Genomic DNA, 23,750 nt, shown 5'->3' with positions numbered 1-23,750 from the left:
TAATAATTAGAAGAATGACAGTGTTTTTTCACACGTAAGTAACAAAGTTTTTGAAGCAGGTGCTTGGAACACTTGACAGGGGCAAAAATCACACCTGTGTTATCACCTGAAAATGAAAGTGCTCAGGTCATCCATCCATCCATCCATTTTCTACCGCTTATTCCCTTTGGGGTTGCGGGGGGCGCTGGAGCCTATCTCAGCTACAATCGGGCGGAAGGCGGGGTACACCCTGGACAAGTCGCCACCTCATCGCAGGGCCAACACAGATAGACAGACAACATTCACACTCACATCCACACACTAGGGCCAATTTAGTGTTGCCAAGGTCATAATAAAAGTAATGTTGCTAGAATTTACAGAAGTGTAATAATAATGTGTCATATTTAAATTTAAATCAGATGAAATTATAATTAACCAAAAAACTTCATATTATATGATTCTTATGGGTAAAATAATAGTGATTATTGAAAGTCAGGATGGATACAATGAATTTATAGTCAAAGCCAACACATGTTTTACAATGAATGGATGTCTGGTGGGATACATGGTGGTCATCTGCTACCATACATTTGTACTTATCGATGATATTTAAATTATAGCCAAATATTACAGTATGTAGCCAAAATTTATTTTAAAAAGGTGTTAAAATAAAGTCAAATATGTAAATAGAACATTTAACAAATAGTGAAAATGGGAAAGAATGTGTTACATTAAAATAATTATATTAAAGTACTGCTTTATAATTAATTTATTTAATGGTCAATTTCTATATTCACTGTTGTTTTTTGTTTATAAATGTAATGATGTTTGTTTATTTAATGCATTGTGTGTACTTTTGGTTAGATCAGAGCATGACTGAATAATTATATTGAACCTGTTCATTAGTATTTCATGACTGATTTTGTATATTTCACAGGTTTTTTTAAATGTATAGAATGACATTTAGATGAATGTAATGACATCTGTGTAGATGTGATGGATCCACAGAGGGTGACAAATAGAATTCTGAAATAATGATATTTGTATGTGTCATTATTTTTTTTTTAATGTAATGATAATTTACTGTTAATTATTGTTGGCAGTGTACCGGTATATATATAGATTGATATGGTCCGGGGTGATTAATAATAATGAACTTTTTAATAATCACATTGAACTTTATTAGTTACTTAATGCAGATGTATAAATGTTATAATTTTTACTAAATAATTTAATCGCATTTCTGTTGCGTTAAGTTAAATATGCATTTCATGACAGATTCACACATTTCATGATTTTAAATCTTCATACATTTCATGACATTATTTCATGTCTTCTGTTTAAATAGTTAAATAACTATATTGCACTGTATTTATTTTTATTTACAGATTTTTTTTTATGATTTATTGAAATATTTGTTGTTTAATTTCATCATGCATTTCATGATGACTTTTTTGTGAATTGATTGACATACCGTACTTTTCGGAGTATAAGTCGCTCTGGAGTCTAAGTCGCACCGGCCGAAAATGCATAATAAAGAAGGAAAAAAACATATATAAGTCGCACTGGAGTATAAGTCGCATTTTTGGGGAAATGTATTTAATAAAACCCAACACCAATAATAGACATTTGAAAGGCAATTTAAAATAAATAAAGAATAGTGAACAACAGGCTGAATAAGTGTACGTTATATGAGGCATAAATAACCAACTGAGAACGTGCCTGGTATGTTAACGTAACATATTATGGTAAGAGTCATTCAAATAACTATAACATATAGAACATGCTATACATTTACCAAACAATCTGTCACTCCTGATCACTAAATCCCATGAAATCTTATACGTCTAGTCCAGGGGTCGGCAACCCGCGGCGCCGAAGCCGCATGCGGCTCTTTGATCACTCTGATGCGGCTCAGCAGCTTACTTGCTGAACCCCCCAATCTTCCCGTGAGACTTCCGGATTTCCGGATTTCAGTGCCTCTCGCAGAAAACTCTCGGGATTAATATTCACCGAATTTTCACCCCTACAGCTATAATAAGGGCGTGCTATGATGGTACCTTCACCCCTACAGCTATAATAAGGGCGTGCTATGATGGTACAACATTCGGCGCCCTCTACAATCTGTATTAACAGCGTACCAGCCTAATATTTGTTATACAATATACATCTTCTGCTTGCACACGTACATGACAGCAAGGCATACTTGGTCAACAGCCACACAGGTTACACTGACGGTGACCATATAAAACAACTTTAACACTCTTACTAATAATGCGCCACACTTTGAACCAAAACCAAACAAGAATGACAAACACATTTCGAGAGAACATCTGCACCTTAACACAACATAAACACAACAGAACAAACACCCAGAATCCCATGCAGCCCTAACTCTTCCGGGATACATTTTACACCCCTGCTACCACCAAACCCCGCCCCCTCTCTCTCTCTCTGTGCGACTGAGGTGGGCGGGGTGTATAATGTATCCCGGAAGAGTTAGGGCTGCATGGGATTCTGGGTATTTGTCCTGTTGTGTTTATGTTGTGTTACGGTGCAGATGTTCTCCCGAAATGTGTTTGTCATTCTTGTTTGGTGTGGGTTCACAGTGTGGCGCATTATTAGTAAGAGTGTTAAAGTTTTTTTTATACCGCCACCGTCAGTGTAACCTGTGTGGTTGTTGAGTAAGTATGCCTTGCTGTCACCTATGTGAGCAAGCGGAAGTCCCATACAACATGTGGCTGAGCAGGCACGCTGGTTGTAGTGGGTGCTATATGCTGTACCACCACGGCACGCATGACGCTGACAAGCGCTACTCGTATAAAACTGGCGTGCTGCACCAACTTAAAAATTCCATATAAAGGTGTGGGCAGCGTGTCTGAGAGCACTGGTTTATACATAGCACAAAGCAAAAAAAAAACTTTGTATGCAGTGTTATTTCATTTAAAATTTCAAAAGTTTTTGCGGCTCCCATTGTTTTCTATGATTTGTGAAACTGGTCAAAATGGCTCTTTGACTGGTAAAGGTTGCCGACCCCTGGTCTAGTCTCTTACGTGAATGAGCTAAAAAATATTATTTGATATTTTACGGTAATGTGTTAATAATTCCACACATAAGTCGCTCCTGAGTATAAGTCGCACCCCCGGCCAAACTATGAAAAAAAACTGCGACTTATAGTCGGAAAAATACAGTATGTTTCATGTCGTCCTGTGCAGATGTGATAGATCTAAGCCTGGGCGAGGACGACGACATCGTCAGCAGAGGCTCCGCCCACCATGAGATAGAGAGCGAGCAGAGTGGCATGCACGCCAACGACGACCTCAACCGCCCGGACGACCAAGGGAGGGTGCTGGTCAACTTGAACCACCATCCCTCGGAGAAAGACATTTTCCTGTCGCCTCAGCTGGCGCGAGCGGTCAAACCACACCAGGTAGCGCGGCGGACATGTCGGTGACGCCGCGTAACGACGAAAAGGCCTCCTTAGTCGTGTTTTCTTTCGTTGGTCTCAGATTGGCGGGATTCGCTTTCTGTACGCAAACCTGGTGGAGTCGCTGGAGCGCTTTGGCAGCGGCAGCGGGTTCGGCTGCATCCTGGCTCACAGCATGGGCCTGGGGAAGACGCTGCAGGTCATCTCCTTCATTGACGCGCTCTTCAGGAACACCCGGGCTCACACCGTGCTCGCCATCGTACCCGTAAGCGTCTAATTTACCACGTCAACAAGGTCATGTCCACACGTTGCTTTTTGGAATTGAACTGAAATGCCAACATTTTACAACTCTTAAGGTGCGTATCAGCAATATTAGCCAAAAAAAATCTAGCATGCTAATGTTGGCATGCTAGCGTGCTAAAACTTAACATGTGTCAAGTACCTAATTATGACTCCGAAGTGTACGCCTGTAAAATTATCTATAAAAGTTAGCCTCCTAATATTGGCATACTAGCATGTTAATATTAGCATGCTAACATTTAGCAAATGTAAAAGTGTCAGGTTCAAACACTGATGACATCTATTAAACAGACAAGAAGCAAGGAATCATGCAGAGACAGAGTTCAATTTGGCTCAATGAGGAGAAACTTATTGGGCTGTACTTCTTAGTTACAGATCCAACCTACGCCCTAAGGCAGTGGTTCTCAAATGGGGGTACGCGTACCCCTGGGGGTACTTGAAGGTATGCCAAGGGGTACGTGAGATTTTTTTTAAATATTCTAAAAATAGCAACAATTCAAAAATCCTTTATAAATATATTTATTGAATGATACTTCAACAAAATATGAATGTAAGTTCATAAACTGAACATCAAATCAAGTATTCATTACAATGCAACAATGCAATATTCAGTGTTGACAGCTAGATTTTTTTGTGGACATGTTCCATAAATATTGATGTTAAAGATTTCTTTTTTTTTTTGAAGAAATGTTTAGAATTAAGTTCATGAATCCAGATGGATCTCTATTACAATCCCCAAAGAGGGCACGAAATCTTTATTTATAATTGAATCACTTGTTTATTTTTCAACAAGTTTTTAGTTATTTTTATATATTTTTTTCCAAATAGTTCAAGAAAGACCACTACAAATGAGCAATATTTTGCACTGTTATACAATTTAATAAATCAGAAACTGATGACATAGTGCTGTATTTTACTTCTTTATCTCTTTTTTTCAACCAAAAATGCTTTGCTCTGATTCATTAGGGGCTACTTGAATTAGAAAAATGTTCACAGGGGGTACATCACTGAAAAAAGGTTGAGAACTACTGCCCTAAGGTACAGCCCACGTGCTCCTCTATTTATGTGGGAGGTCCCTGGTTACATCACTGAGGCTGCTTCTGAAGGAAGGGGTGTAATTTCAGCAGCCCCAGTTAGACACAATATATGATTATTCAGAAATGCAAATGTTCTGACACTCGTGATATCGCCCTGTCTCTGCTTTGTCTGCGTCACGGTACTCGATGTTCTGGACACAAACACTGATAAGAGACGACTCGCAATCTTGGATTTGCAAGTTGTCCCTTTGCACAGATAGAAAAGTACAACTTCAGCACAATTGATAATAACTATAGCAACGGCCTTTAAGCATAAGAGTTGTGTGATAACTTACACATAATTATTCTAACAAGATGACTCTGTGGCGTACGCCTGCAAAATTAGCTAAAGAAGTTAGCAAGTGTCAATTACCAAGTTGTATGACTCCGCGGTGTACGCCAGTAAAATTAACTATAAAGTTTAGCTTGCTAATGTTTGCATGCTAACAGTTAGCATGTGTAAATTTCTAAGTTGGATGACTCTGAGGTGTACGGATGTAAAATTGTTATTTTTTGAACTAGCATATGTTAAGTATGAAGTTATATGACTCTGAGATGTACGCCTGCAAAATTAGCAATAAAGATTAGTTTGCTAATGTTGGCATGTTAACATGCTAACTTGAGCATGCTAACAATTCGCATTTGTCAAGTATCATGTTATATGACTTGAGCCTGCAAAATTAGCAAGTGTCAACTACCAAGTTATGACTGAGGTGTTAGCCTGTAAAATTTGCTGAAAATGTTAGCATGCTAACAGTTAACTTTTTTTTTCATTCATTTTTTTTATTCAACAACAACAACATACAGTATATCCACAATGTACATAAAACTTAAGGCACTTTCAAAATATTCAACAATTTTACACATCAGGCTGAGCAAATCATGACATTAAAAACACATTTCAAGGAAGGTAAATAAAAGCAAATACAAATAGAGTATTACAAATAATAATAAACTATAATAATAAACAATATGATAAAATACAAAATTCAAAAAGAAAAAAAAAGGGCTAATTTAAATAACTTTAAATGTTTTCAATACAGATATCAATTTGAGGGCTTTTGTGCTTTTAATCATTTTCCAAGATTTAATTGATAATTTGAAACCATTAAGCCAATTAAAAAATATATAGTAAAAAATGCTTTGAAGGGTATATTTAATAATCATTTTTAAATTGTATTTAATTTTGGGAAGAATTGGGTATGTAATATATCTTCTCCTTATTTTCCTCAGCTCGACTTTTGTAAACTCCTTTTGGATATATCGCTATGAATTGTGCCCGGAAAATAATATTTCACTAAAACCGCCCTCGTGTATTTGTTGGAACATTTTTCATCACAGAAAGGAACATCTTCACTAGAGATGTCCGATAATATCGGCCTGCCAATATTATCGGCCGATAAATGCTTTAAAAATGTTATATCTGAAATTATCAGTATGGGTTTTTTTTGTGTTTTTTTTAAATTTATTTTTATTTTTTTATTAAATCAACATAAAAAACACAAGATACACTTACAATTAGTGCACCAACCCAAAAAACCTCCCTCACCCATTTACACTCATTCACACTTATTTCCGTAAAATGGTTGTTTCTTTCTGTTATTAATATTCTGGTTCCTACATTATATATCAATATATATCAATACAGTCTGCAAGGGATACAGTCCGTAAGCACACATGATTGGTCCACTAATAGTACTAACCCTTAACAGTTAATTTTACTCATTTTCATTAATTACTAGTTTCTATGTAACTGTTTTTTATATTGTTTTACTTTCTTTTTTATTCAAGAAAATGTTTTAAATTTATTTATCTTATTTTATTAATCTTTTTAAAAAGGACTTTATCTTCAGCATACATGGTTGTCCAAATTAGGCATAATATTGTGTTAATTCCACGACTGTATATATCGGTATCGGTTGATATCGGTAATTAAGAGTTGGACAATATCGCAATATCGGATATCGGCAAAAAGCCATTATCGGACATCCCTAATCTTCACTATTAAAGTTTCTCAGGCAAGGAGTTATGTTTGAGTATAAAACATCTTGAGTCACCATAGATTTTAAAGATGCTAACAGTTAACACATGTCAAGTAGAAGTTGTATGATTTTCAGTTGTATACCTGCAAAGTTAGTATGCTGAGAGTTAGCATGTGTCAAATACCAAGTTATATGACTGGGTATGCTTGCAAAATTAGCTAAAGAAGTTAAGCTTGTTAATGTTGTCATCATGTGTCAAGTATGAAGTTGAGACTCTGAGATGTACGCCTGCAATATTGGCTTGAAAAAAGTTACCATGTTAATGTTAGCGTGCTGACAGTTAGTGTGTGTCAAGTACCAAGTTGCTTTGTCAGCATTCACACAATGAAATAGTGATAATAAATAAACCTGCTCCAATAATACCCATTGTTTGTATTTATGATTTTTATATTTTCATGTTTCTCCATCAGGTCAACACGTTGCAGAACTGGCTGGCCGAGTTCAACATGTGGGTCCCGCCCGTCGAGTCCTTGCCACCAAATAGCGACCCCAGCCTGGTGAGGCCTCGCACCTTCAAGGTTCACATTCTCAACGACGAACACAAGTGAGTATCAATAAAAAATACACATAAATCATGGTCCCGATACGGAAAACCATTGCATCTAATAGAGAATGTCTCATTTGCACCCCTTGGTGGTGAAATCTATCAAAATGAGGGTGGTCCCAAAAAGGAAGGCTTTTTCAAATTGACTGGTCAACATATGTAATAACATGTGTGTGTAAAAATTTGAAGTGCACCCCCTCCGGTCAACATAAGTAATAAGTGTGTGTAAAAATTCGAAGTGCACCCCCTCCGGCCAACATATGAAATAACAAGTGTGTGTAAAAATTTGAAGTGCACCCCCTCTGGTCAACATATGTAGTAACAAGTGTGTGTAAAAATGTGAAGTGCACCCCCTCCGGCCAACATATGAAATAACAAGTGTGTGTAAAAATTTGAAGTGCTCCCCCTCTGGTCAACATATGTAATAACAAGTGTGTGTAAGAAAGTGAAATGCGCCCCCTTTGGCCAAAATTAATTTAACAAAAACAAATATGTATATAAAGACATACTGTAATAACTTGAAGTAAATAATGAAGATTAAAAATCAATTACAAACAAAAAATCCCCCCCCCCCATTTTTTACCAAGTTCTGTCTTTTTTTCACAGTGTCAACTTTTTCCTTATAAAATTGGGAACAATTTCTGATATTCTTTCTGTTTCTGTAATATTGCAATATTTTCTCGTAAAATTATTACTCTTTTAATGTAAAATGGTGACATTTGTCATATAAAATTCTAACTTTTATCACAATGTTGCCAATTTTGTTGTTGTTCTTGTAAAATTCAGATTATTTTTATAATATTGCCAACATTTTAAAGTGTTTTTTTAGAATTGACTCTTTTCATAAAATTGCCAAAATGTTAAGCTTTTCTTGTAAAATGGTGACTGTTATTGAGTGAAATTCCAACTTTTACCATAATATTGCACAAATGTTCAGTTTTTCTTGTAAAATGTGTACTTGCGTTGAGTAAAACGAGGACTTTTTTTTATAATACTGCCAAAACTCTAAGTTTTTCTTGTGAAATTGTGACCTTTTTCTTGTGAAATTCCAACTCATTTTTCACAACAAGCTTTTTTATATTTGCGTAGTATGTATGGATGTATTATAAGTGTTGTGAATACAAACCTTTATATAACTAGAATGGGTGGTCCTAAAGGACATTTTTCGGATGTCTCAAGAATGTAACAAATACAAGAATTTGTGCGTGTGCACTGCAAAAAGTTAGTGTTCAAAAACAAGAAAAAAAAATTCAAAAATTAGGGGTATTTTTTTTTAACTAAGCAAAATTATCTGCCAATAGAACAAGAAAAGTTGGCTTGTCGAGACTTTCCAAAACAAGTAAAATTAGATAACCTCAATGAACCCAAAAATACCTTAAAATAAGTGTATTCTCACTAATAACAAGTGCACTTTTCTTGGTGGAAAAAAAAATATGAGACCTTTTTGCTCAATATGTTGAAAAATATTCTTAAATTAAGTAAATGCTAGTGCCATTATCTTGACATAATGATATGCGCTCGGCATTACATTTGTTGAAACCAGCAAACTTATGCTAAAAACTAATTTATTGTTCTTAATGGAAAGGCAACAAGGCAAGCGCTTGTTACTCTCGGGGTCTCCTAGCCGCTCAGGCAAATCATATTGTCTAAAAATGCATTTTTCCATGGATAACATGACATCATCGCGCCAAGTGCATGCTCTTTCAGTCAATTAGTGCGCATATATACAGCCCGGCCCCCAGCCAAACATTTTTTAATTGTAATTTTGCGGAATTTATCTGAATGTGCATGAACTATTTCTGTTCAAAATTGTTTGAAATGTCACATGTTAAATGTTTAAATATTAACTGTCCGTTTACTGTACTGTGCCAACTGTACTGTGCCAACTATCACCAAAAATTATTCCCGGGCGCGGCCACTGCTGCTGCTCAATGATCCTCTCACCTCCCAGGGGGTGATCAAGGGTGGTGGGTCAAATGCAGAGAATAATTTTGCCACACATAGTGTGTGTGTGACAATCATGGGTACTTTAACTTTTTAAGTTTTTTAATATGAGTACGTATTTTCTATTGTTTCATTGAAAATAAAACAGCAAAGTCATGATTTTAACACAATTATGACACATAATTGTGTCAAAATCATGATTTTTTTTTTCATGCTTGAAATAAGAAATGATTACTTTAAAAAAGTAGTTTTATACTCGTGAGTGTTGATGACACAGCTTTGCAAATTATAGTTTCAAGCATGTTTTACTCAATATAGGTCATCAAATCTCAGCTACAAGCTGTAATATCTTACTGAGATCATTTAGGACCAAAACACTTAAAACAAGTAAAACACTCTAACATAAAATCTGCTTAGTGAGAAGAATTATCGTATCAGACAGAAAATAAGCAAATATCACCCTTATTTAAAATATATTTAATCTTACATAGATTTCAGTTTTTGCTGTGTGTGTGTGTGTGTGTGTGTGTGTGTGTGTGTGTGTGTGTGTGTGTGTGTGTGTGTGTGTGTGTGTGTGTGTGTAGCACAGTAGTAGATGTAAAGTTAAATATTACAGGACAGAAGTAAATGTTTCTGTCCCCCCTGTGGTGCCCAGGAACACAACATCCAGGGCCAAGGTGGTGGAGAACTGGGCCCGCGATGGCGGTGTTCTCCTCATGGGCTACGAGATGTACCGCCTCCTGTCGCTTAAGAAGAACTTTGTGTCCGGGAGAAAGAAGAAGAGCAAGAAAACAGCCGGGCCCGTGGTCATCGACCTGGACGAAGAGGACCGCCAGCAGAAACTGCTCAAAGGTCAGATTGAATAAGAACTGAATGGAGTGGATTTTTTCTTTTCTTTTTCTTTTTTAATGTTAAATAGAAGGTTGTCCTTCTCTAGGTATCGAGAGAGCCTTGGCCCGGCCCGGTCCAGACGTGGTGATCTGCGACGAGGGCCATCGCATTAAGAACTGCCACGCCAGCACCTCTCAGGCCCTGAAGAACATCAGAACCAAACGCAGAGTGGTGCTGACCGGATATCCTCTGCAGAACAACCTGATGGAGTACTGGTGCATGGTGGACTTTGTACGGCCGGACTTTCTTGGTAAATAACTTTTATTTTTGATGGTTTGGATTTTTCTACAGTAGACTCTCAAAACTCAACATTTTCTTTTTTTTACATTTATCATTCAATCCCCCTGTAAGATGGCGAACAGGTGCATTTTAGTATGGTTACCATATTTTCCAGACTAAAGAGTGCACCGGTGTTTAAGCCGCACCCACTAAATTTTAAGAGTAAAAAGACTATAAGCCGTATATATATATACAAACCCCATTTCCATATGAGTTGGGAAATTGTGTTAGATGTAAATATAAACGGAATACAATGATTTGCAAATCATTTTCAACACATATTCAGTTGAATATGCTACAAAGACAACATATTTGATGTTCAAACTGATTAACATTTTTTTTTTGCAAGTAATCATTAACTTTAGAATTTGATGCCAGCAACACGTGACAAAGAAGTTGGGAAAGGTGGCAATAAATACTGATAAAGTTGAGGAATGCTCATCAAACACTTATTTGGAACATCCCACAGGTGAACAGGCAAATTGGGAACAGGTGGGTGCCATGATTGGGTATAAAAGTAGATTCCATGAAATGCTCAGTCATTCACAAACAAGGATGGGGCGAGGGGCACCACTTTGTCAACAAATGTGTGAGCAAATTGTTGAACAGTTTAAAAAAAGCCTTTCTCAACCAGCTATTGCAAGGAATTTAGGGATTTCACCATCTACGGTCTGTAATATCATCAAAGAGTTCAGAGAATCTGGAGAAATCACTGCACGTAAGCAGCTAAGCCCGTGACCTTCGATCCCTCAGGCTGTACTGCATCAACAAGCGATATCAGTGTGTAAAGGATATCACCACATGGGCTCAGGAACACTTCAGAAACCCACTGTCAGTAACTACAGTTGGTCGCTACATCTGTAAGTGCAAGTTAAAACTCTCCTATGCAAGGCGAAAACCGTTTATCAACAACACCCAGAAACGCAGTCGGCTTGGCTGGGCCTGAGCTCATCTAAGATGGACTGATACAAAGTGGAAAAGTGTTCTGTGGTCTGACGAGTCCACATTTCAAATTGTTTTTGCAAACTGTGGACGTCGTGTCCTCCGGACCAAAGAGGAAAAGAACCATCCGGATTGTTATAGGCGCAAAGTTGAAAAGCCAGCATCTGTGATGGTATGGGGGTGTATTAGTGCCCAAGACATGGGTAACTTACACATCTGTGAAGGCGCCATTAATGCTGAAAGGTACATACAGGTTTTGGAGCAACATATGCTGCCACCCAAGCAACGTTACCATGGGCACCCCTGCTTATTTCAGCAAGACAATGCCAAGCCACGTGTTACATCAACGTGGCTTCATAGTAAAAGAGTGCGGATACTAGACTGGCCTGCCTGTAATCCAGACCTGTCTCCCATTGAAAATGTGTGGTGCATTATGAAGCCTAAAATACCACAACGGAGACCCCCGGACTGTTGAACAACTTAAGCTGTACATCAAGCAAGAATGGGAAAGAATTCCACCTGAGAAGCTTAAAAAATGTGTCTCCTCAGTTCCCAAACATTTACTGAGTGTTGTTAAAAGGAAAGGCCATGTAACACAGTGGTGAACATGCCCTTTCCCAACTACTTTGGCACGTGTTGCAGCCATGTAATTCTAAGTTAATTATTATTTGCAAAAAAAAATAAAGTTTATGAGTTTGAACATCAAATATCTTGTCTTTGTAGTGCATTCAATTGAATATGGGTTGCTGGTAGTGACCGGGCTAGGATAGACTGACCATACGTCCTCTTTTCACCGGACATGTCCTCTTTTGCGGAGCTGTCAGGGCGGAATTTCTTAAATGCCTCAAATGACCGGCATTTTGAGTTAGGGTTGCGTGTATTTTCAATGTACGTTCAGGGTTAAGAAGGGGTTAAAAACAAAACAAATTGTGTGAGCAGCAGCATTGGTGAGGGAGGGGCAGAGACACAGAGAGAGAGAGAGTTATGATAAAAGCGCATGCGTCGCCAGGCTCTGCTTTTTATCCATAGATTTATCACATTTAATTTTTTATTATCTATAGCAGGGGTGTCAAAGGACAAGGACATTTGCGGCCCACAGCTAATGTTTTAAAGGCCCACGGCACATTCTAAAAATACTATTAAAATAAACAAAAACATAACAAAAGTGAAATAAAAAAGCTTAAAGGTTAAATGTAATTTAGAAAAAGTTGCAATGTTGACCAATAAAACAAAGCTGTTTTTTTTTTTGCTTTCTAACTATCATTGCTCAAAACATGATATTGAATCAAAATCAATGTTATTATGAATTATTGACCTATCCAAGGTTCCCATTACTTCACATCAAATATTCCACTAAGAAAAATATTTTTGGTGGAAGATTTTGCAAATTTGGTAAATAAATAACCAAAAAAAATATATTTTTGTTGTACCAAAAACGAACCTATCCGTGACCTCTAAACCGAGGTACGTACAGAACCGAAATTTTTGTGTACCGTTACACCCTTAATATATATATATATATATATATATATATATATATATATATATATATATATATATATATATATATATATATATATATATACACGGCAGTAAAACGGCGGATCAAACAAAACAGAAGCCATCGTCATGGACCCACTAGCTGCGGAAGCTAGCTCTTTTATCAGCTAAACCAGGGGTGTCAAACTCATTTTAGCTCAGGGGCCGCATGGAGGAAAATCTGTGCACATTAAAAATCATGGCATTAAAACTAAAAAATAAAATCAACCTCAGATTGTTTTCTTTGTCTTACTTTGGCCAAAAATAGAACAAAGACATTCTGAAAATATTACAATAAAAATATAGACACGCACACACACTGTCACTAGTCTTGTGGTGCACTCACTGTTTGAAATCACAAAACCTATTCATTTTAACAGCATTGATTAAGACTTAAAAAATAAAATCTACTTTACCTTGTCGGTCAATCGGAAGAAAGGTGGAGGCAGGTGAAGCAGCGTCAACAGCGCTGCGGATACTTAACGGAATATTTCATACCACACATCACTTGTCCATTTCTTTCTTTGCACTCATGTTGAGCTCGCAAAAAACTCTTAAAAGTACACAAAGTAGCACGGTGCTTGCTGAATGAGCATTGAGGTCGATCAGCCCGCCTACAATAAATGTGCTACCTGGCACAAAATGGCATTATTTATTTATTTTTGTCCTGTCCAGCTTCTCAGGCAAATCATATAGTTGATGTAGATGCACATATCGACTGTTTAGATGTACTTTACTAAAGAGAAGTGTAGGATACTTCTCTTGTTGCCTTATTTTGTATTTGACTTTATTAAATGTATTTATATTATCATTTGGTGCAGCCGGGCCGGAGCAGGAGGGGATAGAAAGAGAAAAAAAGGAAGACAGAGGGGGAAATTCTGGGGATAAGAGGAGGATAAGACAGAGAGACAAAAACAACAACAGCAAACACAACAACAACAACAACAATAGAGCAACATCAGCAAATAGGATATGTACAAATATGATGGTAAAAGTGATAGCAGAGAAGCAGTTAGCGAAATAAATAATAATACGGAAATGACAATGAGCATTATTACACTACAGCAATGCAAATACCAATAGAAATAGCACTATTGATAATGAACAATACTAATAATTTACCTCTATTATCAACAATACACACTGCAAAAAGTCAGTGTTCAAAAACCAGAACAAAAAATACAAAAATGAGGGGTATTTTACTTGAACTAAGCAAAATTATCTGCCAATAGAACAAGAAAATTTGGCTTGTCAAAACTTTCCAAAACAAGTAAAATTAGCTAACCTCAATGAACCCAAAAATACCTTAAAATAAGTATATTGTCACTAATAACAAGTGCACTTTTCTTGGTAGAAAAAAAAATTGGACCTTTTTGCTCAATATGTTGAAAAATATTCCTAAATAAGTAAATGCTAGTGCCATTATCTTGACATAATGATATGCACTCGGCATCATGATTTTTTTTTTCATGTTTGAAGTAAGAAATTATTACTTTAAAAGAGTAGTTTTATACTTGTGAGTGTTGATGACACAGCTTTGCATCAGTTGATATTCTAGTTTCAAGCATGTTTTACTCAATATAGGTCATAAAATCTCAGCAACAAGCTGTAATATCTTACTGAGATCATTTAAGACCAAAACCCTTAAAACAAGTAAAACACTCTAACATAAAATCTGCTTAGTGAGAAGAATGATCTTATCAGACAGAAAATAAGCAAATATCACCCTTATTTGAGATATTTCATCTTACTTACATTTTAGTTTTTTCAGTGCATTTGTTCAAATGCAACAATACATATACGTAGCAATAACTAGAGATACAAAAGAATGCAGAAAAATGGAGGGGAAGAAAGAGAAGCAACCTATATTAACCTTGTAGATTGTTATAGTAACAATAGGTTAAGCTTTGTCGGTGTGCCATGTGTTATCCAGTTTACCCTAGGGCAACAAGCACACAATGAGTTGATGAAACGTTTATACACCAAATCATATTTGTATCCGGTTTCTGGTTCGTAAATTGAAAAGTTTGTATAATGAGGGGTTTGTAAATCAGGACTACACTCAATTAAGAATTGCCCTTGATTGTGATTGTTAGCAAAATGTCCTAAACGGTGACATTATTACACTTCATTTCATTTATTGCTTGTAGATATAAGCTGAAGTCGTGTAGTCGTAGCTTTTTTCGTGAAGTTGTCTATCATTACCATTACTTTGTGAAAGCAAAACAAAAAAAAACAAAAATAAATGCCTGGTCAGATTTTGACTATAGTTTGTGTGAATTTGTTGTTTGATTGCCAAAGCACTCAAACCAGGTCAAATGTGCTTTTTTCTTGTAGTTGTCTAACTGTGTTTGTTGTTTTTGTGCAGGCACACGCCAAGAGTTCAGTAACATGTTTGAGCGTCCCATTCTGAACGGGCAGTGTGTGGACAGCACGCCGCAGGACATCCAGCTGATGAGGTACCGGAGCCATGTTCTGCACAGCCTGCTGGAGGGCTTCGTACAGAGGTGAGGCACCACACGCTGCACCACTTCCGGAAATATTCATGTGACTTTTATGCAAAGCTATTCGCTTGAAAAAAAGAAAGAACAATTATATTGGCTAACTATTAATTTTATTTGCACGTCAAAAATAGTTGTTTTTTTCAAATCCAGTAGATGGCGCATGACCATTTTAAAACAGCAACACTATATCAGTGTAGGGTCAATACATCTAGTGAGTGTGCCATACAATCACTGTGGTGTCATTTACCCTTCACGAATCAGGATGAACTGCAACTTGCTTTTAGTTAGTAAGAAAAATAAGGTACAACATGACCCAATGGTATTTGACATAAATGTAATCATTTCAACCTGCTAAATGCAAAAACTGAATTAGCTCGTAGCGTAAAAATTTATTTGTGGTCATATTAAGAGAAAGAAAAACAGCCATTATGACAAATCTGCCTAAAAAATTATTGAAATTAAAACTGCAGCTCAACTTGCAACTACATTTCCAGGTTAAGACACATTTTTCCATTTATATTTTTTTCACTCAATATTAAAAATTTAAAAAAAAAAATACCATCTGGAACCTTTTTTTGGGGGGGGATTAAGATTAGTTATGTATAGAGATGCTTTAAAATGTAATATCGGAAATTATCGGTATCGTTTTTTTATTATCGGTATCGTATTTTTGTTTTTTTTTGTTTTGTCTTTATTAAATCAACATAAAAAACACAAGATACACTTACAATTATTACACCAACCCAAAAAACCTCCCTCCCCCATTTACACTCATTCACACAAAAGGGTTGTTTCTTTCTGTTATTAATATTCTGGTTCTTACATTATATATCAATATATATCAATACAGTCTGCAAGGGATACAGTCCGTAAGCACACATGATTGTGCGTGCTGCTGGTCCACTAATAGTACTAACCTTTAACAGTTAATTTTACTCATTTTCATTAATTACTAGTTTCTATGTAACTGTTTTTATATTGTTTTACTTTCTTTTTTATTCAAGAAAATGTTTTTAATTTATTTATCTTATTTTATTAATATTTTTAAAAAAGGGACCTTATCTTCACCATACCTGGTTGTCCAAATTAGGCATAATAATGTGTTAATTCCACGACTGTATATATCAGTATCGGTTGATATCGGTATCGGTTGATATCGTTATCGGCAAAAAGCCATTATCGAACATCCCTAGTTATGTATTTAATATTTTATTTACTTACTATGGTATATTATTTATTTATTATTTATTTATTCACTTTTCTGTTACAGAGAATAAAATTGCAATGGTATGAAAAGGGGTAGGATTAAATAAGCTCTGCTTCTTCCTACTCCTTTTTGGACGTGCTGTAATGAAACAACTGGAAATATGTGATGCATTACATCGTATCGTATGCATGTTCCAAATCAACTGAAATGAACTGAACTGAAAAAAATAATTGGTACATTATTATAATATATTGTAATAAAATAAATGAATAAACGCATAAATGAATAAAATAAATCATGCACGCTATTTGCTATTTTATTCCAAAGACAAAAAGGCCATTTTTCTATTCCATAACAATTAACAAAAAATAAAAACACCACCTTACTCAAAGTAATATATTTTTGTCATCATGATTTTTGCATTTTAAAAAAAAGAACACAAACTTGTACATTTAAAATTCTGGTAGCCTTAAAAGACAGGGAATCTCAATGTATTTTATGTATTTTAAGTGTTGTTTTCAAATTAATATATGATGTCTCTTATCTGCCCTAGACGAGGCCACGACGTGCTGAAGGACCAGCTGCCCTCCAAGCAGGAGCACGTGATCCTGGTGCGTCTGTGTCCGCTGCAGAGGGCGCTCTACACCGAGTTCATGAACCGCTTTAAAGAGGCGGGAAACTCTGGCTGGCTCAGCCTCAACCCGCTCAAGGCTTTCTGCGTGTGCTGCAAGGTAAAGAGACGATAGAGAGGATATTTAAGCGTTAAGACGGTTTAAAAATGTGTTTCTAGTAGGGTTGCACGGTATACCGGTATTAGTATAGTACCGCGATACCAATGGATCATTCGGTGCGATACCGTCTCTAAAAAGTACCGGTATTTTTTGACATCACAAAATCTTCTTTCGTTTTTTAAAAATGTATATTATGTTTATAAACTCAGGAAATACGTCCCTGGACACATGAGGACTTTGAATATTGTGTGAATGACTTGGTACCCAAATTTGTGGTATCATCCAAAACTAATGTAAAGTATCCACACAACAGAAGAATAAGTGATTATTACATTTTAACAGAAGTGTAGATAGAACATGTTAAAAGAAAAAGTAAGCAGATATTAACAGTAAATGAACAAGTAGATTAATAATTAATTTTCTACCACTTGTCCTTAATATTTTTGACAAAATAATAGAATGTAAAATGACACAATATGTTACTGCATACGTCAGCAGCTAAATTAGGAGCCTTTGTTTGTTTACTTACTACTAAAAGACAAGTTGTCTTGTATGTTCACTATTTTATTTAAGGACTTAACTGCAATAAGAAACATATATTAATGTACCCTAAGATTTTTTGTTACAATATAGCCAATAATGCAATTTTTTTGTGGTCCCCTTTATTTAAAAAAGTACCAAAAAGTATCCGGTACCAAAATATTGGTATCGGGACAACTCTATTTTCTAGTAAGCTCTGCTAGTGTCTGTAGATTTAATGCTAACCAGCATTTTACATACTGTGACTTTGCACTTGTCCAACTAAAAAGATGCCATATTTCACATACAAAAGCGTGGCATTAAGGAATAGCTACGACGCTAACATCACGCTAAGTTACCCTATTAGCTGACGAGAAACAAATAGATCAATCTTTCAGTTCCCATGTTTGTTTGTTTTGGAGATGACTGAGGCGGACCTTCGGGCTTTATTTTAAGAAGTGTATTGAAGCCTTTTCCGATACTAAGCTATAACCCTTGTGCACTAAAATTCTTCAAGGGGAACATTATCACAATTTCAGAAGGGTTAAAACCATTAAAAATCAGTTCCCAGTGGCTTATTTTATTTTTCGAAGTTTTTTTCAAAATTTTACCCATTACGCAATATCCCTAAAAAAAGCTTCAAAGTGCCTGATTTTAACCATCGTTATATACACCCGTCCATTTTCCTGTGACGTCACACAGTGATGCCAATACAAACAAACATGGCTGATAGAACAGCAAGCTATAGCGACATTAGCTCGGATTCAGACTCGGATTTCAGCGGCTTAAGCGATTCAACAGATTACGCATGTATTGAAACGGATGGTTGTCGTGTGGAGGCAGGTAGCGAAAACGAAATTGAAGAAGAAACTGAAGCTATTGAGCCATATCGGTTTGAACCGTATGCAAGCGAAACCGACGAAAACGACACGACAGCCAGCGACACGGGAGAAAGCGAGGACGAATTCGGCGATCGCCTTCTAACCAACGATTGGTATGTGTTTGTTTGGCATTAAAGGAAACTAACAACTATGAACTAGGTTTACAGCATATGAAATACATTTGGCAACAACATGCACTTTGAGAGTGCAAACAGCCCAATTCAGGCGCGCTAAGAACATATATTTTTCCACGATTTCAGCACTCAGGTTAATCATACCTAAATAGACACAAAATACTGACATACCCTCATCCGCTCTCTTTTCCTGAAAGCTGATCTGTCCAGTTTTGGAGTTGATGTCAGCATCTGCTTTGAGTGTCGCAGGGTATCCACACATTCTTGCCATCTTTGTCGTAGCATAGCTTTCGTCGGTAAAGAGTGCGGAACAAACGACTGACCATTTCGTCGGCTTTCCCCACACCCTCGTATTTTGAACAAATTTCGTCCAATTTCTTGCCACTTTCGCATCTTTGGGCCACTGGTGCAACTTGAATCCGTCCCTGTTCGTGTTGTTACACCCTCCGACAACACACCGACGAAAGTGAGAAAATGGCGGATTGCTTCCCGATGTGACGTCATCGCTCCGAGAGCGAATAATAGAAAGGCGTTTAATTCGCCAAAATTCACCCATTTAGAGTTCGGAAATCGGTTAAAAAAATATATGGTCTTTTTTCTGCAACATCAAGGTATATATTGACGCTTACATAGGTCTGGTGATAATGTTCCCCTTTCACGGGTGATGTCGCGGTGGAATTATAGTGATCCTCCACATCTGCCGGGTTGAAAATATCATTACCTGTGACCTGCAATTAATGGTTAACAAACATAACTGTCATATGTATTTTTATGAATATTTTTATGAAACACAGTTTGGTGCTTTGCAGTCAAAGTTGTCTGTATCAGTCATTTATTTTCTTCTTAAAGTAATACACACATGGAGGTATCGAAGGGTACAGTATCACTCCTTCTGTTTTCTAAGGCAGTGGTTGTAAAACCTTTTTCACCAAGAACCACCTCAGAAAACACTTGGCTCTCCAAGTACCACCATAACGACCAACATTAAAGCACAGTAGCGTACCAGGCCTAAGTATTCATTAAAAACAAGGCAGGAAGAGGTTTTATTAATCAATTACACTTAATATTTTTGTTCATTGTACCATTATACACAATGCACAAACATCATCAACAATGATACTCAATATACAGTACCGTATTTTTCGGAGTATAAGTCGCTCCGGCCGAAGATGCACAATAAAGAAGGAAAAAAAACATATATAAGTCGCACTGGAGTATAAGTCGCATTTTTTGGGGAAATTTATTTGATAAAACCCAACACCAAGAATAGACATTTGAAAGGCAATTTAAAATAAATAAAGAATAGTGAACAACAGGCTGAATAAGTGTACGTTGTCAAGACTAGGACTTTGGCGTGGTTTGTTCTCCCGTGGTGCAAATGAACATTTGGACCAGACATGGCGTGAAGGTGAAGACATTATTTATTTTACACTAACAAAGGAACAAAAAGCGTGCTCAAGGCGGAAGTACAAACTTGACTAACGAAACAAAAAGACTTGCACGTGGGCAAAAAACTATGTACATGAACAAAAGTCGCTAACTGTGGCATGAATAGAAAAAACTTACTTGACATGGCATGAAGTGCGCAGAGGTAAACAGAGTGAGAAGCAGAAAGTCAGGGGTATGATGTCGCCAGGGAGACTTCCTGGCAACAATGGGTTTAAATAATAGTGACATGATTAAAGACAGGTGCGTGAGTCGTGAGGGCAGGTGAAAACTAATGGGTTGCTATGGTGACAAACAAGAGTGCACAATGAGTCCAAACGTGGAACAGGTGAAACTAATGGGTAACCATGGAAACAAGACAAGGGAGTGAAAAGCCAGAAACTAAAGAGTCCAATAACTTAACAAAACAAAACATGATTACACAGACATGGCATACATTATATGAGGCATAAATAACCAACTGAGAACGTGCCTGGTATGTTAACGTAACATATTATGGTAAGAGTCATTCAAATAACTATAACATATAGAACATGCTATACCAGGGTTCGGCAACCCGCGGCTCTAGAGACGCATGCGGCTCTTTAGCGCCGCCCTAGTGGCTCTCTGGAGCTTTTTCGGAAATGTATGAAAAATGGAAAAAGATGAGGGGAAAAAAAATCTATTTTTTGTTTTAATATGGTTTCTGTAGGAAGAAAAACATGACACAAACCTCCCTAATTGTTATAAAGCACACTGTTTATATTAAACATGCTTCACTGATTCCAGTATTTGGCGAGCGACGTTTTGTCCTACTAATTTTGGCGGTCCTTGAACTCACCGTAGTTTGTTTACATGTATGACTTTCGAGGACGTGTTTTATGCCACTTCTTTTTCTGTCTCATTTTGTCCACCAAACTTTTAAGGTTGTGCATGAAAGGTGAGTTTTGTTGATGTTATTGACTTGTTGGAGTGCTAATCAGACATATTTGGTCACTGCATGACTGCAAGCTAATCGATGCTAACATGCTATTTAGGCTAGCTATATGTACATATTGCATCATAATGCCTCATTTGTAGCTATATTTGAGGTCATTTAGTTTTCTTTAAGTCCTCTTAATTCAATTTATATCTCATGACACACTATCTGTATGTAATATGGCTTTTAATTCTTTGCGGCTCCAGACAGATTTTTTTTGTATTTTTGGTCCAATATGGCTCTTTCAACATTTTGGGTTGCCGACCCCTGTGCTATACGTTTACCAAACAATCTGTCACTCCATCCATCCATTTCCTACCGCTTATTCCCTTTGGGGTCGCGGGGGCGCTGGAGCCTATCTCAGCTACAATTGGGCGGAAGGCGGGGTACACCCTGGACAAGTCGCCACCTCATCGCAGGGCCAACACAGATAGACAGACAACATTCACACTCACATTCACACACTAGGGCCAATTTAGTCACTCCTAATTGCTAAATCCGATGAAATCTTATACGTCGAGTCTCTTACGTGAATTAGCTAAATAATATTATTTGATATTTTACGGTAATGTGTTAATAATTTCACACATAAGTCGCTCCTGAGTATAAGTCGCACCCGGCCAAACTATGAAAAAAACTGCGACCTATAGTCCGAAAAATACGGTAAATATTTACAGACTTATTTGGCATGCAACTAAATGGAGCCCGCATACCACCGTTTGAGAGCTTTACTAGACTGTCTGAAAAATTTGAAAGACATGTTACTTTTACATGGTAGGACACTTTTAACTGTCACACAGATGTGAAAAAAAAAGTGTCTTCACTTATTTTTTTAAGATTTGGAACCATCCAGACGTGCTGTACGAGGCCATACAGAAGGAAAACCTGGCCAGTGACCAGGACCTGGACCTTGACGACATCACCTCAGCTGCACACACCAGGTGTCCCACTGCAGCCAATCAGAAGCCAAAGCCCCTGGAAACTCCAAACCCCATTGGTGGACTGAGTCTCAACCAGTTACAGGACAGGGCCAACCAGGTCATCACGTATGAATGGGTAAGTTTTTCTTTGCATAATCTGATACAATATCAATCACAGAGGTAAAAATAACTCATGACCCATTTATGGAATGTCCCAGAAAGAAAGTATGCTTGTTGCTCTGAGTTATTTGCTCAGTTTTGGGCACAACTCTACCTTTATCAGCCTTTGCAGGCATTTTTTTTAATTTAATTTTCATTATTATGAGTGTGAATGTTGTCTGTCTATCTGTGTTGGCCCTGCGATGAGGTGGCAACTTGTCCAGGGTGTACGCCGCCTTCCGCCCGAATGCAGCTGAGATAGGCTCCAGCACCCCCCCGCAACCTCGAAAGGGACAAGCGGTAGAAAATGGATTGGATGGATTATTTCTTCGGTCAGTGGTCAACGAAATAAACAAAACCACGTTAAAAGAAGCTAACCATTGTCGGGACATAAAAAATAACAACAAACACCTGCCTTAACTTTGTGACCACACACACGGTCGCGATAAACAAAAGTGTTCGAACACAGTACGTCTCTTCTTACGCTGCTCCTTCATTTCGAATAAAACCCCAGAAAGTCAAAGAAAAAGAAAAACAGTCACTTTACTTTGATGCTCGACTGAGCTGAAGTCTCGAGTAGTTTGCACTAGTGATGGGTTGATGAGGCCTCATGAAACGTTTCGACACATTGCAAAACTGTATTGATACTGTGTCGATACTGTGTCACTAAATACTGACACCTGCTGGACATTAAAAATCCCTACAGGCAACCTATGGACCGACTCAACTGACACTGATTTTATGACCTAGTACAGTGGTTCTCAAATGGGGGTACGCGTACCCCTGGGGGTACTTGAAGGTATGCCAAGGGATACGTGAGATTTTTTTTAAATATTCTAAAAATAGCAACAATTCAGAAATCCTTTATAAATATATTTATTGAATAATACTTCAACAAAATATGAATGTAAGTTCATAAACTCAGTGAAGCACAAGCTCAGGTTTGTCACTAAAATGTCTGTCAAAAAGAACTGTGAAAAGAAATGCAACAATGCATTCAGTGTTGACAGCTAGATTTTTTGTGGACATGTTCCATAAATATTGATGTTAAAGATTTTTTTTTTTGTGAAGAAATGTTTAGAATTAAGTTCATGAATCCAGATGGAGCTCTAATACAATCCCCAAAGAGGGCACTTTAAGTTGATTATTACTTCTAGGTGTAGAAATCTTTATTTATAATTGAATCACTTGTTTATTTTTCAACAAGTTTTTAAAGTTAAAGTACCAATGATTGTCACACACACACTAGGTGTGGCGAGATTATTCTCTGCATTTGACCCATCACCCTTGATCACCCCCTGGGAGGTGAGGGGAGCAGTGGGCAGCAG

The 23,750-nt window shown here is 37.0% G+C and overlaps 1 protein-coding gene across 3 annotated transcripts in view; it reads left to right on the top strand.

Annotated features, from left to right (window-relative positions):
• The window catches only part of LOC133615711 (helicase ARIP4-like), a 187,252-nt gene that overhangs the window by 131,914 nt on the left and 31,588 nt on the right, over positions 1-23,750 (top strand). For all 3 annotated transcript variants that reach the window (XM_061974507.1, XM_061974518.1, XM_061974512.1), the window contains 8 exons: positions 3,195-3,409; positions 3,489-3,671; positions 7,235-7,368; positions 9,968-10,164; positions 10,250-10,453; positions 15,332-15,470; positions 17,228-17,405; positions 22,181-22,399. In XM_061974507.1, the coding sequence (XP_061830491.1) occupies positions 3,195-3,409; positions 3,489-3,671; positions 7,235-7,368; positions 9,968-10,164; positions 10,250-10,453; positions 15,332-15,470; positions 17,228-17,405; positions 22,181-22,399 (1,469 nt within the window). The remainder of the gene's footprint in view (positions 1-3,194; positions 3,410-3,488; positions 3,672-7,234; positions 7,369-9,967; positions 10,165-10,249; positions 10,454-15,331; positions 15,471-17,227; positions 17,406-22,180; positions 22,400-23,750) is intronic.

This window comes from Nerophis lumbriciformis, linkage group LG01, assembly GCF_033978685.3.
Source record: "Nerophis lumbriciformis linkage group LG01, RoL_Nlum_v2.1, whole genome shotgun sequence".
Lineage (NCBI taxonomy): Eukaryota > Metazoa > Chordata > Actinopteri > Syngnathiformes > Syngnathidae > Nerophis > Nerophis lumbriciformis.
The sequence above is the reverse complement of the archived record's forward strand: the minus strand, read 5'-3'. Positions and strand labels throughout refer to the sequence as shown.